At 46.9% G+C, this 12,476-nt stretch overlaps 1 protein-coding gene across 2 annotated transcripts in view; it reads left to right on the top strand.

The window, feature by feature from the left end:
- HBQ1 (hemoglobin subunit theta 1) overlaps positions 1 to 3,566 on the top strand; it is a 3,768-nt gene extending 202 nt beyond the window's left edge. Inside the window, exons 1-3 of one of the 2 annotated variants that reach the window (XM_046667892.1) lie at positions 1,931 to 2,172; positions 2,262 to 2,466; positions 2,559 to 3,138. In XM_046667892.1, coding sequence (XP_046523848.1) covers positions 2,078 to 2,172; positions 2,262 to 2,466; positions 2,559 to 2,687 — 429 coding nt within the window. In that variant the 5' untranslated portion in view covers positions 1,931 to 2,077 and the 3' untranslated portion in view covers positions 2,688 to 3,138. Of the gene's footprint in view, positions 1 to 1,930; positions 2,173 to 2,261; positions 2,467 to 2,558 lie in introns of those variants that run through there. The other variant, XM_046667893.1, reaches the window with a different exon arrangement.
- Positions 3,567 to 12,476: the final 8,910 nt, after the last annotated feature.

Genomic DNA, 12,476 nt, shown 5'->3' on the forward strand with positions numbered 1-12,476 from the left:
ATCAAGGACCTCCCAGCAGCGGGCAGAGAGGGAAGGGAAGAAAAGGGCGGAGGAGGGAGTGGAGCCGGTAGGCTGCCTGGGGTTTGCTGCAACCCCCCACTGTCACCCTGGAGAGCTTTGCTGTGCACGTTGGCCTCTTCCTGCATTTCATTCCGGAACCTTGCAGACTCAACACGGGTTTATTCAAGCAATGAATTCATTTTTCACCTTTACATTTAATGGCACACACACACACACATACACACACACACTTGATCTGAGAGTTGGCAGCCCTCCAGCCTAGGACCTCTGAGCTCTCCCAGCGCTCCTCCCAGAGTTGGGCGCTGAGGAGGACAGAGGTCATGCTCCCTTGGAGTTGCCTCCAAATACATGCAGTCTACATGGAATCAGGGGTGATGAGTGCAATTGCAAGTGTCAGGCAATGCATGCCTTTCACCTGGTACCACTCCCAGGATGCTCACACTGATATCCTGGAGGCCCAGTTTTGGGGCCCAGCTTGGCACCCACTACATTGCCCTGAGGCTGGCACCCTTGAGGCCCCCCAACCACCCCCAGCGGGGCATTGAAGAGGAGAGCCGGGGCCAGGGAGCCACACTCCACGTGCTTCCCCCTCCTAGTGCCTGTGGCCTCAGAGCGAGGGCTCGAGGTGTCTGGTCCTGGCAGCCATCCAGCTCTGAGCCCTCCCTGAAGGCAGGCCCTTTCCTTCCTGGGCCCAAGAGTCGCCACTGGAAAATGCGATGGCAGGTCTGCCTCAGTGTGTGATGCTCTTAGCACAGCTGGTGGCACAGCATGAGCTCTCAGTAAGAGACAGTCTTATTTTATTACCAGGAAAAAGGAAGGCCTGGGCTAAAAGTGGAAACAACCCAAGTGTCCGTTAGTGGATGACAGATAAACAAATGTGGTCTATCCATACAGAGGAATGTTATTTGGCCATAGAAGCCATGAAGTATTGACACATGCTACGATGCGGAAAGAAGCCAGACACAAAAGTCCATATACTGTCTGCTCTATTTCTAGGAAATGTCCAGAATAGGCAAAGCCACCAGACAGAAGAGCAGATTGGTGGCTGCCAGGGGCTGGAGGAGAGGGGTTACAGAGTGACTGCTAAAGGGCACAGGGTTTCTATTTGAGATGACTAAAACTTTCCGGAACCAGAGAGTGGTAATGGTTGCACAACATTGTGAATGTGATTCAAAACACTGAATTGTACACTTTCAAATGGCTAAGATGGTAATTTTTTTTTTAATTGGTACCTGAGGTAACAACTGTTGCCAACCTTCTTTTTTTTCCCTTCCTTTTCTCCCCAAAGCCCCCCAGTACATAGCCGTATATTCTAGTTGTGAGCGCCTCTGGTTGTACTATGGGGGACACCTCAACGTGGCCTGATGAGCCATGTCAGGTTCCCGCCCAGGATTCGAACCAGCCAAACTCTCGGCTGCTGAAGTGGAGCGCGTGAACTTAGCCGCTGGGTCACGGGGCCAGCCACTAAGATGGTAAATTTTAAGTTATATGAATTTCACCACAATTTTTAAAAAACAGTGTAGAGTGTTTCCTGGCACAGAACGAGCACTGCATAGGTATTAGCTGTGTTTAGTGGGATACATCCTAGGTACTCGATAAACGTCCATTGTCCTGAGAGGAACACGAGCTGGGAGCCAGGCACTTGACATTTGTTATCCATTTAACTCTCACAACAGTCTTGCGAAGGAAAACTTGGTATCTTCATTCTATACAATAAATGAGACACAGACTGAGGGAGGTGCCATAAAGGACTCGGGAGGGAGGTAGAATAAGCTGACGTTCCATACCAGAATGCGTGCTAAAATTCATGTCATCTAATAACAATAATACACTTTAAATATTCGTTTCCATACAGCAAACACCACAAAAATGGCGGCCTCGGCGTCCAGGGTGATTGGAAGTGTGCCAGGCCGGAGCAGACGCTCAGTCGAGCGCTCCCGGACCCCTCGGGACTGGACTCTGCGAGCAGAGCCGCGGCGCACGCGGAGTGGCGCCCGCGGAGGCCGCGGGGACCCGCCGCCCAGGGGCGCAGGCGCGCTCGCGGGCCGGGCTCACGATGGCGCTGGCGGCGGCGGACAGGGCGACCGTGCGCGCGCTGTGGAAGAAGATGGGTAGCAACGTCGGCGTCTACGCGACCGAGGCCCTGGAGAGGTGCGGAGGCCCCGCGCCCTCCGGCTCGCCAGCCTTTGCTCCCCAAGCCCCTCCCGCCCGGACGCACCTCTCTCGCGTTCCTCCTGCAGGATGTTCCTGGGCTTCCCCTCCACCACGACCTACTTCCTCCACCTGGACCTGAGCCTCGGCTCCGCCCAGGTCAAAGCCCACGGCCAGAAGGTGGCCGACGCGCTGACCCTCGCCCTGGAGCACCTGGAAGACCTGCCCCGCGCCCTGTCGGCTCTGCGCCACCGGCACGTTCGCGAGCTGCGAGTGGACCCCGCCAGCTTCCAGGTGAGCCCGCGGGCCGGAGCGGGACCGCTGCTCCCCGCAGGGACGCGGCGGGGACGCACGGACCCCGGGTGGGACGACCCCTCTCTCCGCAGCTCCTGGCCCACTGCCTGCTGGTGACCCTCGCCCGGCACTTCCCCGGGGACTTCAGCCCTACCCTGCAGGCCTCGCTGGTCAAGTTCCTGAGCCACGTGATCTCGGCGCTGGCCTCCGACTGTCGCTAAACCCGGGCTCGGTGGGTGCGGGGCCCCCCGGCTGCCCCTCCCGCGAGGTTCCAGCGTCGGAGTAAAGTCCCCGAAAGCAAGCCCGGTGCGCGTGAGAGTGTTCTCTCCGGCTTGGCGGGTGGGCGTCTGCCCCCCAGGGGAAGAGAGGGGTCTGGGAGAGCCTGAGCCACAGCCGTCACTGTCACATCCGGGCACCCTGGGTGGTCGAGGGAGAGGGTTCAGGTCGCCCCCACCCCTGGGGCCTGAGGCGAGTTTGGGAAGGCGGGTCCCAAAGCCCACGTCGTAACCCGTGACCCACATGCCCTAGGCTGCGGCCACATCGGGGCGCAGGCGTGCGGCTCCAGCCCCTCGGGAGTAGGGTGGCAGGTCCCTGGCGAGGCCGGACCTCCCGGGGCTGCTCGCTTCGGACTCCTCTGGGACCCGGGCCAGCCGGGCTGGTCCCTCACCCGCCGAGAGCCCACGGCGGGGTCCCGGGTGCGCAGGGCGCGGCCCCCGAAAACTTAGGGAACGGCGCCCCCTGCCGGCGCAGACCGGGACCTGCGCAGGGCCCAACTGGCCCGACCATACCCAGCGGCTCTGGAGGGGTACTGGGGCCTTCGGGAAGCCAGCAGGCTTGGGGGGAAGGCCCCCGCTTGCCAGACTCGACATGCTGGGAGGAGGTGGGTCCTGCCCCAGCACCCAGTCATGTAGCAGACAAGGTGCGCCAGGGCGCCAGCCAGGAGCCCGACCTACAGCCCACACTTCAAAGAAGACAGATGTCAGAGCTTCTTTTGAAAAACTGTTCTCGTAAAATCAATCACGGTCCTTGCAGAAACTTCAGAAAATAACCAATGCACCTTCCTGGGTATCCCCGTGGGTCCAGTACATCCACTATTCCTCCAATTCCCACCTGACACATGGGGAAACCACATGTGAACAAATGGAGAACACGGGAGTCAGAGCCAACAGCACACGTGTGACACACATGCACAAACATACCACACACACACAGAGGCAGAAGCCGCCCCACCCAGACACCGCCCCACCCAGAAAACAAGAGCATTTCATATACAGCCTTTCAGGTCCTTCTAGGCACATTTAGATGTATTTTTCTTAAGAAATGGTATTCTCAAAGTGACACTGGAAAAAGTGGACACACTGGACTATACAAAGAGAAAAAAAACCCGGTATGGGCAAAAGAAAGACATTGTAAGTAAAGTTAAAAGAGGAACTGGGAGAAAAATATTTGCCAAAAATGGCAGACAAAATGTTATTATCTCTGCTATACAACACAGACCTCTGAATTCTTTTTTCTCACCCCCTCGACCTTTTTTTTTTTTTTAAACATCAGTTAGCCTAACAGAAAAATAAGCTAAAGGGTAAACAGGCAACTCACAGTGTACCAAGAGCCAATGGACATCTGCAATGATGCACAAAGACACGCAAATGAAAATGCTCATTAACAACAAGAAAAAATCATGAAAAAGTATTAAGAAGGCAAGATTCAATACACTTGTGGTGGAAGTGTAGCTCAGGATAACCTTTTGGGAGGGTAATTCAGTTGTTTACACCTGTGGCCTGGTACATGTTTAATCACTGGCGCTCTGGAAGAAGGGGTAGGGGGTTTCCACGGGGTAAATACTGCCCTCACGGCTGATTTCAAGCTGTCAATATGCCGGCCTGGGAAGTGAGGAAGAGATACAAAGTAGCGCCTTTGTGTTGTATTTCCACTGTCCAGACACAAGAGACATGAACACAGGTAACAACAACATAGATAATAGTACAATATAGTAACATAATTAGGAAGGAATGCGTTTTCAGTATTTACCTTTGTTTTTAACATGACCTATTTATGTGTACATAATTAAATTAATACAATTTAATTTTTACTAGTGATTGTGTTTAACAACCAGCTCTCAGAATTCCTGAAAATTTAACACAAGGTAATACAAGCAGGCTCCAGCACATCTCTCACGGGTTGTATCCTTTAAACCCAAAAAGAGCAAATTCTCTACGCCTGCAATCCTGCTTCTGGGAATTTATCCTGCAGAAAACAGCGGCGCACACTTATATAAAGATGTGTGCACAGTGATGTTCTGTGCATAACTGTTTATTAGAGCAGAGAAATAAAAAGGAAATAAGAAAAAATATGGTGCACAACCAACCCATTCATCAGTAGGAGCGAAGTCAAATGAATTATGGTGGAGTCACACGAGGGACTGCTGTGTAGCCACTACGGAGAATGAGGTCAGACGCCGAACAACGCCAAGACATTCAGATAACAAAGCGCCCTGCAGGCCAACGGGGAGAGCGTAAATCCATTTTTATATTGATATAATCAAGAGTAAACCTGAAAACGATACAAATTAAGTGTTGGCAGCAGTTTTCCACTGGCATGGGACCAAAGAGACAGAGAAGGCAACTGTCACCATGCTTTATACAACCCGAGAAAAGGAAAGTGGTTGGGGGCATGAGTGATTTTTCATTTGTGTTTTTCATTTTTACAAATAATTTGCAGAGAACCTTACCTGGAATATTTGTAGCTAACATTCTACGCACGAACATAGAAACATTTCCATGGGGAATTTTTATAGAAGTGGAATTTCTGGGGTGAATAGGATGCCGGTTGCTATGGCTTATTGATAATATGGCTAAAACTGCCTCCCGGTTCAGCAGGAAGCAAGTGCCTCGTCCTCCCCAGCTCCCCACTGGGGGGCCTCCACTGACTGGGTCACCGGGAAGGGAAGGACTGCTGGCCCCCTCTCCACTTCTGTGTCCTTGGCCCATTTTCCTGCTGTGGCATTCTCTGTGTCACATTAACCCACAGAAACCCTTCTTCTGTAGAAGACCTGTGGTCTACCTTATACACTGAGATTACTTGTCCATTTTTCCTGTCTTTATTTTTTTTGGGGGGGGGGGCTTCCTCCAGATACACCCAGCTCTTCCTTCAGCTTCTGGGCCCCGTCACTGCACCAAGGCTTTGCCTGCTCTGAGCTGCCATTTCCCACCTGGGAAGAGAGGCTCCAGCTTCATTTATGGATAACTAAAAATGCTGGATAGAGTGGTTTACATCTTCTTAAAAGCATCAAAGAGCGAACAACACGATATAGAATTTTCAGGCCAAAATCCAAGCAGAGGTGAGAACTCAGAAAGTTGATCACAGCACCTAAACCACTTGGGCCTGAGGGACTCGCCCGAACCACAGAGCCTGAGGTCTCCCTTCTCACCGGCTCACAGGTGAGAAGGGCCAGCATAAGGTCATGTGCTGAACAGGGGACACTTCCCCATCAAGCTGGGGCCCCAAAAGGCTACACCCGCTGGACAATTCCCTCCTCTCCCCAAACACCGGGACTGAAAACAACAACAAAACACTTTGGCGTTCAGCAGAAAAAGGAAAATAACTTCCTGATAAATTGAAATCACATGCTAACACACTGTGGCTTTGCAGCCCAAGTTCATATCACCTGAGTGGTCTCCTCCAAAATCTCTCAGGCTGTGGATTCATATAAAGTGATCCTGGATTCCCTCATGGACCCCAGGCACCTGGCAGGAGCAAATAAATCCTCCCTAGATAATGGAACTTTATAGCACATAAGGCACCACGTACGAAAGCCAGCAGACGTGTGTCAGCAGAACAGGCCCCCAAGATGTCAGGTTCAGTTACAAGTAGGCTTACTATGTTTAAAAAGTTAAAGACGAGACTATAAATGTCTGCAGGGAGCCGTAAAATATAAAGAGTGACACAGCACATGTGAAAACCTTTAGAAAGAAAAATATAGTCATCAGAAATAAAAATTCAATGGATGAATTTAACAGATAAAACACAGTCATGAGAGAACTCGTGTCTTAAAAACAGGTCAGAAGAAATGATCCAGGCTGCAGCTCCTGCCCAGCCCTGAGCAGGAGCTCTGCCCTAAACCCTGTGCCCAGGGCCTCACTTGCCACGCCCTATCCTGACTTTGCTAAAGGATGCACTTCAGGCACAAGAAGCGTCCTAGGAAGAGGTCTGAGCTGTAAGAAGGAGGGATAACAAAAAAGTGGTAAATACAAACATTGACTGTACATAAAATAATGTTTATGGGGTTAACAAGGGGAAAAGATCTAGGCAGACATAAAACACACCAGACAATAATAACGAAACTTGAAGGGACTCAACTGGAGTTGAGTGCTCCGAAGTCCTTGTACCATCTGGGAGGCAAAGAGACATTCTCATAACTTTAGATTCCGGTGAGTGTGTCAGTTTCCTATTGCTGGTGTAACACAAACTTAGTGCCTTAAAACAACACAAACTTACTGTCTTACAGCTCTGGAGGCACAAGTCCAAAGTCAGTTTCGCTAGGATAAAATTAACACGTCAGCAGATCGTGCTCCCTCAGGAGGCCCTGGGCGAAAACCCACTTCTTTGCTTTTCCACCTTCTAGAATTGCATTCCCTGGTCCTTGACCCCTTCCTCCATACTTAAAGCAAGGAGCATCTTGCTTGCTTCTGTAGTCAAATTTCCCTCTGCCCCTCTCTTAGAAGGATGTTTGTAACTACAGTAGGCCCATGTGGACAATCCAGAACCATCTCCCATCTCCAAAACCCTTTGCCACACATGGTGACATTCACAGGCTCCAGGGATTAAGGCCTGGATGCTCTGAGGGCCACTAGTCAGCCCAGCACAATAGATTACGTGTGTGTTGTAATCTCTTGGGCACCCATAGAAGAACAGAAATAGAGTGTATGACTTCCAAACTAATGGAGAGGAAAAACTAGAATGCTAAAATATTCTAAAATGATCCCCCACGGAAGGGGCAAAAACGGAGAGAAAAAGAAAGAGAATGGGTGTGACAAATGGAAAGCTCCAAATAAGACAGTATCAACAAAACTGAACACGTTGTTAACTACATTGACTATAAGTGACTTAACTGATCCAAATAAGGACAGAGATCAGACACATAGACTTTAAGACAAGAAGCATAGTCAAAAAAAGTGTCATGGGGCTGGCCCCGTGGCCGAGTGGTTGGGTTCGAGCGCTCCGCAGCAGGCGGCCCAGTGTTTCGTTGGTTCGAATCCTAGGCGCGGACATGGCACTGCTCATCAGGCCACGCTGAGGCAGCGTCCCACATGCCACAACTAGAAGGACCCACAACGAAGAATATACAACTATGTACTGGGGAGCTTTGGGGAGAAAAAGGAAAAAAATAAAATCTTAAAAAAAAAAAAGTGTCATAACAACAACAGTGGGGACAGACTGTGAAGTGGACCCTGTGACCCTGCCTCCTGGCGTTTACACCTTGTGTAGCCACCTCCCTTTGAGTGAGTTTTGCTTTTTGTTTTCAATACAGTGAAATACACATAACACAAAATTTACCATTTTAACCACTTTAAAGTGTACAACTCAGGGGCATTTAGTACATTCATGTTATACAACCATCACCACTATCCAGTCCCAGAACTCTTCCATTTCCCCAAAAGGAAACCCTGTGCCCATTACCAGTCACTCCCCCTTCTCTCTTTCACCAGCCCCTGAAAATCACAATCTACTTTCCACCGGTATGAATTTATCGATTCTGGATTTCATATAAATGGAATCATACAATATGTGGTCTGTCTTTTGCATCTGGCTTCTTGCTTACTTGGCATGTTTTCAAGGCTCATCCACATTGTAGCATGTATTAGAATGCCAGTCCTTTTTATGGCAGAATAATATTCCACTGTATGAATAGACCTGATCCATTCCTCTGTTGATGGATTTCTGGGTTGTTTCCACATCTGGCTATTGTGAATAATGCTGCTATGAACATGTGTACAAGTTATCAGTTTGAGTTCCTGTTTTCAGTTCTTTTGCGTATCTATCTAGGAGTGGAACTGCTGGATTGCATGATAATTCTGTTTAACTTGTTGAGGAACTGCCAGACTGTTTTCCACAGCGACTGCAGCATTTTATGTTCCCACCAGCAGCAGATGAAAGTTCCAATTTCTCCACATCCTGGCCAGCACTTATTTTAACTTTCTTTCTCTCTTTCTCCGTCCCTCCCTCCCATGCTATTGGGTGCTATGACTTGCTTTTAACCCACAGAATTCAGTAAGGGGATGGAATGTCACTTCCACAATTAACTGAGGCCTCTACTGCCGGGAAACCCTCACCCTTGCTTTGAAAAAGCAAGCTGCCATGTTGTGGGCTGCCTGTGGAGAGGGCCTCTTGCCGACAGCTGGAAGGCAGCTGAATGCTGCCAACAACCATGCGAGCTTGGAAGGGTCCTCATCCAGTACAGCCTCAGAAGAGACACCTTGGTTGCAGCCCGGGAGAACCCAGCTAAGCTATGGCTTGACTCCTGGTCCTCAGAAACTGTGAGGTAATAAATGTGTGTTGTTTGAAGCAATTCAGCTTGTGGTAAATGATTTTCATGTCCGGAGCGACGACCTCTGGGAGGACAGAGGGGTTGTGATGGGGGAAGACAAGGACTTTCCAGGAGCAGACACTGTCCCATTTCCTGCCCCAGGTGGACATGCAGGGCCTGTTTCTTTTCGTTCGTTCGTTATTTTTGTTTTTTGGTGGTTTTTTTGCCTGCACCAGCTTGCATTCCTACCAGCAGTGTATGAGGGTTCCCTTGTCTCCATGCCCTCTCCAACATTTGCTATGTTTTCTCTTGGTATTATAGCCATTCTAACGGGTGTGAGGTGATATCTTAGTGTAGTTTTGATTTCTATTTCCCTGATGATTAATGATGTTGAAAATCTTTTCACATGGCTATTGCCCTCTGTATACTTCCCTGGAGAAATGTCTGATCAGATTCTATGCCCATTTTTTGACTGGATTCTTTGATATTTGTTGCTGTGTTCTTTACATATTTTGGAGGATAACCCTTTGTGAGATATATGATTTGTAAATATGTTCTCCCAGGTTGTGGGTTGTCTTTTCGTTTTGATCCTGGTTTCCTTCACCTTGCAGCAGCTCTTTGGTCTGATGAAGTCCCATTTGCTTACTTTTTCTTTTGTTCCCCTTGCCCAAACAGACATGGTACTTGAAAAGATCCTCTAAGACTGATGTCAAAGAGTGCACTGCCTATGTTTCCTTCTGAGAGTTTAATGGTTTCATGTCTTACCTTCAAGTCTTTAATCCATTGAGTTAATTTTTGTGTGCATAGAAAGATAATAGTCCACTTTCATTCTTTTGCACGTGGCTGTGCAATTTTCCCAACACCATTTTTTTTTCTTTTTTTTTTTTTTTTTTTGAGGAAGATTAGCCCTGAGCTAACATCTGCCACCAATCCTCCTTTATTGCTTAGGAAGATTGGCCCTGAGCTAACATCTGTGCCCATCTTCCTTTACTTTATATGAGGGATGCCTGCCACAGCATGGCTTGATAAGCAGTGCATAGGTCCACACCCAGGATGCCAACTGGCGAACCCTGGGCTACCGAAGCAGAGTGCTCAAAATTAACTGATACACCACCGGGCCAGCCCCTCCAACACCATTTATTGAAGAGACTTTCCTTTCTCCGTTGTATGTTCTTGGCACCTTAGTAGAAGATTAGCTGTCCGTAGATGTGTGGTTTTATTTCTGGGCTTTCAGTTCTGTTCCATTGATCTGTGTGCCTGTTTTTATATCACTACCAGGCTGTTTTGATTACTGTAGCTTTGTAGTACATTTTGAAGTCAGGGATTGTGATGCCTCCAACTTTGTTCTTTTTCCTCAGGATTGCTTTAGCAATTCAGTGTCTTTGGTTGCCCCACATGAATTTTAAAATTCTTTGCTCTATTTCCATGAAGAACATCATTGGGATTCTGATTGGGATTGCACTGAATCTGTGGATTGCTTTGGGTAGTATGGACATTTTAACTATGTTTATTCTTCAAATCCATGTACATAGAATCTCTTTCCATCATTATCTATTTCTTTCAATAATGTCTTATAGTTTTCATTGTATAAGTCCTTCACCTCCTTGGTTAAATTTATTCCCAGGTACTTTATCCTTTTTGTTGCGACTGTAAATGGAATTATATTCTTGTCTTTCTGTAAGTTCATTATTAGAGTACTGAAATGCAACTGATTTTTCTAAGTTGATTTTTCACCCCACCACTTTACTGTAGTTGTTAATTATTTCTAATGGTGTTCCAATGGATTCTTTAGGGTTTTCTATATATAGGATCATGTCATCTGCAAACAGCGAGAGTTTCAGTTCTTTACTCCCTATTTGGATTCCTTTTATTCCTTTCTCTTGCCTAATTGCTCTGGCCAAAACCTCCAGTACTATGTTGAATAAGAGTGGTGAGAGTGGGCATCCTTGTCTTGTTCCTCTTCTCGGAGGTATGGTGTTCAGTTTTTCCCCATTGAGTATGATGTTGGCTGTGGGCTTGTCATATATGGCCTTTATTATGTTGAGGTAATTTCCTTCTGTCCCCATTTTGTTGAGTTTGTATCATAAATGGCTGTTGGATCTTGTCAAATGTTTTCTCTGAGCCTACTGAGATGATCATGTGGTTTTTATTCCTCATTTTGTTAATGTGGTGTATCACGTTGATTGATTTGTGGATGTTGAACCATCCCTGTGTCTCTGGTATGAATCCCACTTGATCATGATGTATGATCTTTTTGATGTATTGCTGTATTTGGGTTGCCAATATTTTGTTGAGGATTTTTGCATCTATGTTCATCAGCGATATTGGCCTGTAGTTTGCCTTTTTTGTGTTGTCCTCATCAGGCTTTGGTATCAGAACGATGTTGCCCTCGTAGAAGGTATTAGGAAGCATTCATCTTCCCTAATTTTTTGGAATAGCATGAGAAGGATAGGTATTAAATCCTCTCTGAAAGTTTGGTAGAATTCCCCAGGGAAGCCGTCTGGTTCTGGGCTTTTATTCTTTGGGATGCTTTTGATGGCTGTTTCAATCTCTTTACTTGTGATTGGTCGATTCAGATTCTTTATTTCTTCTTGATTCAGCTTTGGGAGATTCTAAGAGTCTAAGAATTTATCCATTTCCTCTAGATTGTCCATTTTGTTGGCATATAGTTTTTCATAGTATTCTCTTATAATCTGTTGTATTTCTGTGGTATCCATTGTTATTCTTCCTCTTTCATTTCTAATTTTATTTATCTGAGCTTTCTTTCTTTTTTTCTTTGTAAGTCTGGCTAGGGGGTTGTCAATTTTATTTATTTTCTCAAAGAACCAGCTCTTTGTTTCCTTGATCCTTTCTACTGCCTTTTTTGTTTCAATAAGCATTTATTTCTGCTCTGATTTTTATTATTTCTCTCCTTCTGCTTTGGGCTTTGTTGTTCTTTTTCTAATTCAATTAGGTGTAGTTTGACATTGCTTATTTGGGATTTTTCTTGTTTGTTCAGGTAAGCCTGTACTGCAATGAATTTCCCTCTTAATATGGCTTTTGCTGCATCCCATGAGTTGCTATGGTATGTTTTCATTTTCATGTGTCTCCAGATATTTTTAAATTTCTCCTTTAATTTCTTCAATGATCCATTGCTTGTTCAATAACATGTTTAGTATCCACATCTTTGCCCCTTTCTCAGATTTTTTCTTGTAATTTCTAGCTTTACAGCATTGTGATCAGAAAAGATGCTTCTCGTTATTTCAATCTTAAGTTTATTGAGGCTTGCCTTGTTTCCCAGCATACGGTTTATCCTTGAGAATGTTGCATGCACACTTGAGAAGAATGTGTATTCTGCTGTTTTTGGATGGAGTGTTCTATACACGTCTATTAAGTCCAACTGGTCTAGCTTTTCATTTAATTCCACTTTTCCTTGTTGATTTTCTGTCTGGATGATCTATCCATTGATGTGAATGGAGTGTTGAGGTCCCCCACTATTATTGTGTTA

The sequence above is a fragment of the Equus quagga genome, chromosome 7 (assembly GCF_021613505.1).
Source record: "Equus quagga isolate Etosha38 chromosome 7, UCLA_HA_Equagga_1.0, whole genome shotgun sequence".
Classification (NCBI taxonomy): Eukaryota; Metazoa; Chordata; class Mammalia; order Perissodactyla; family Equidae; genus Equus; species Equus quagga.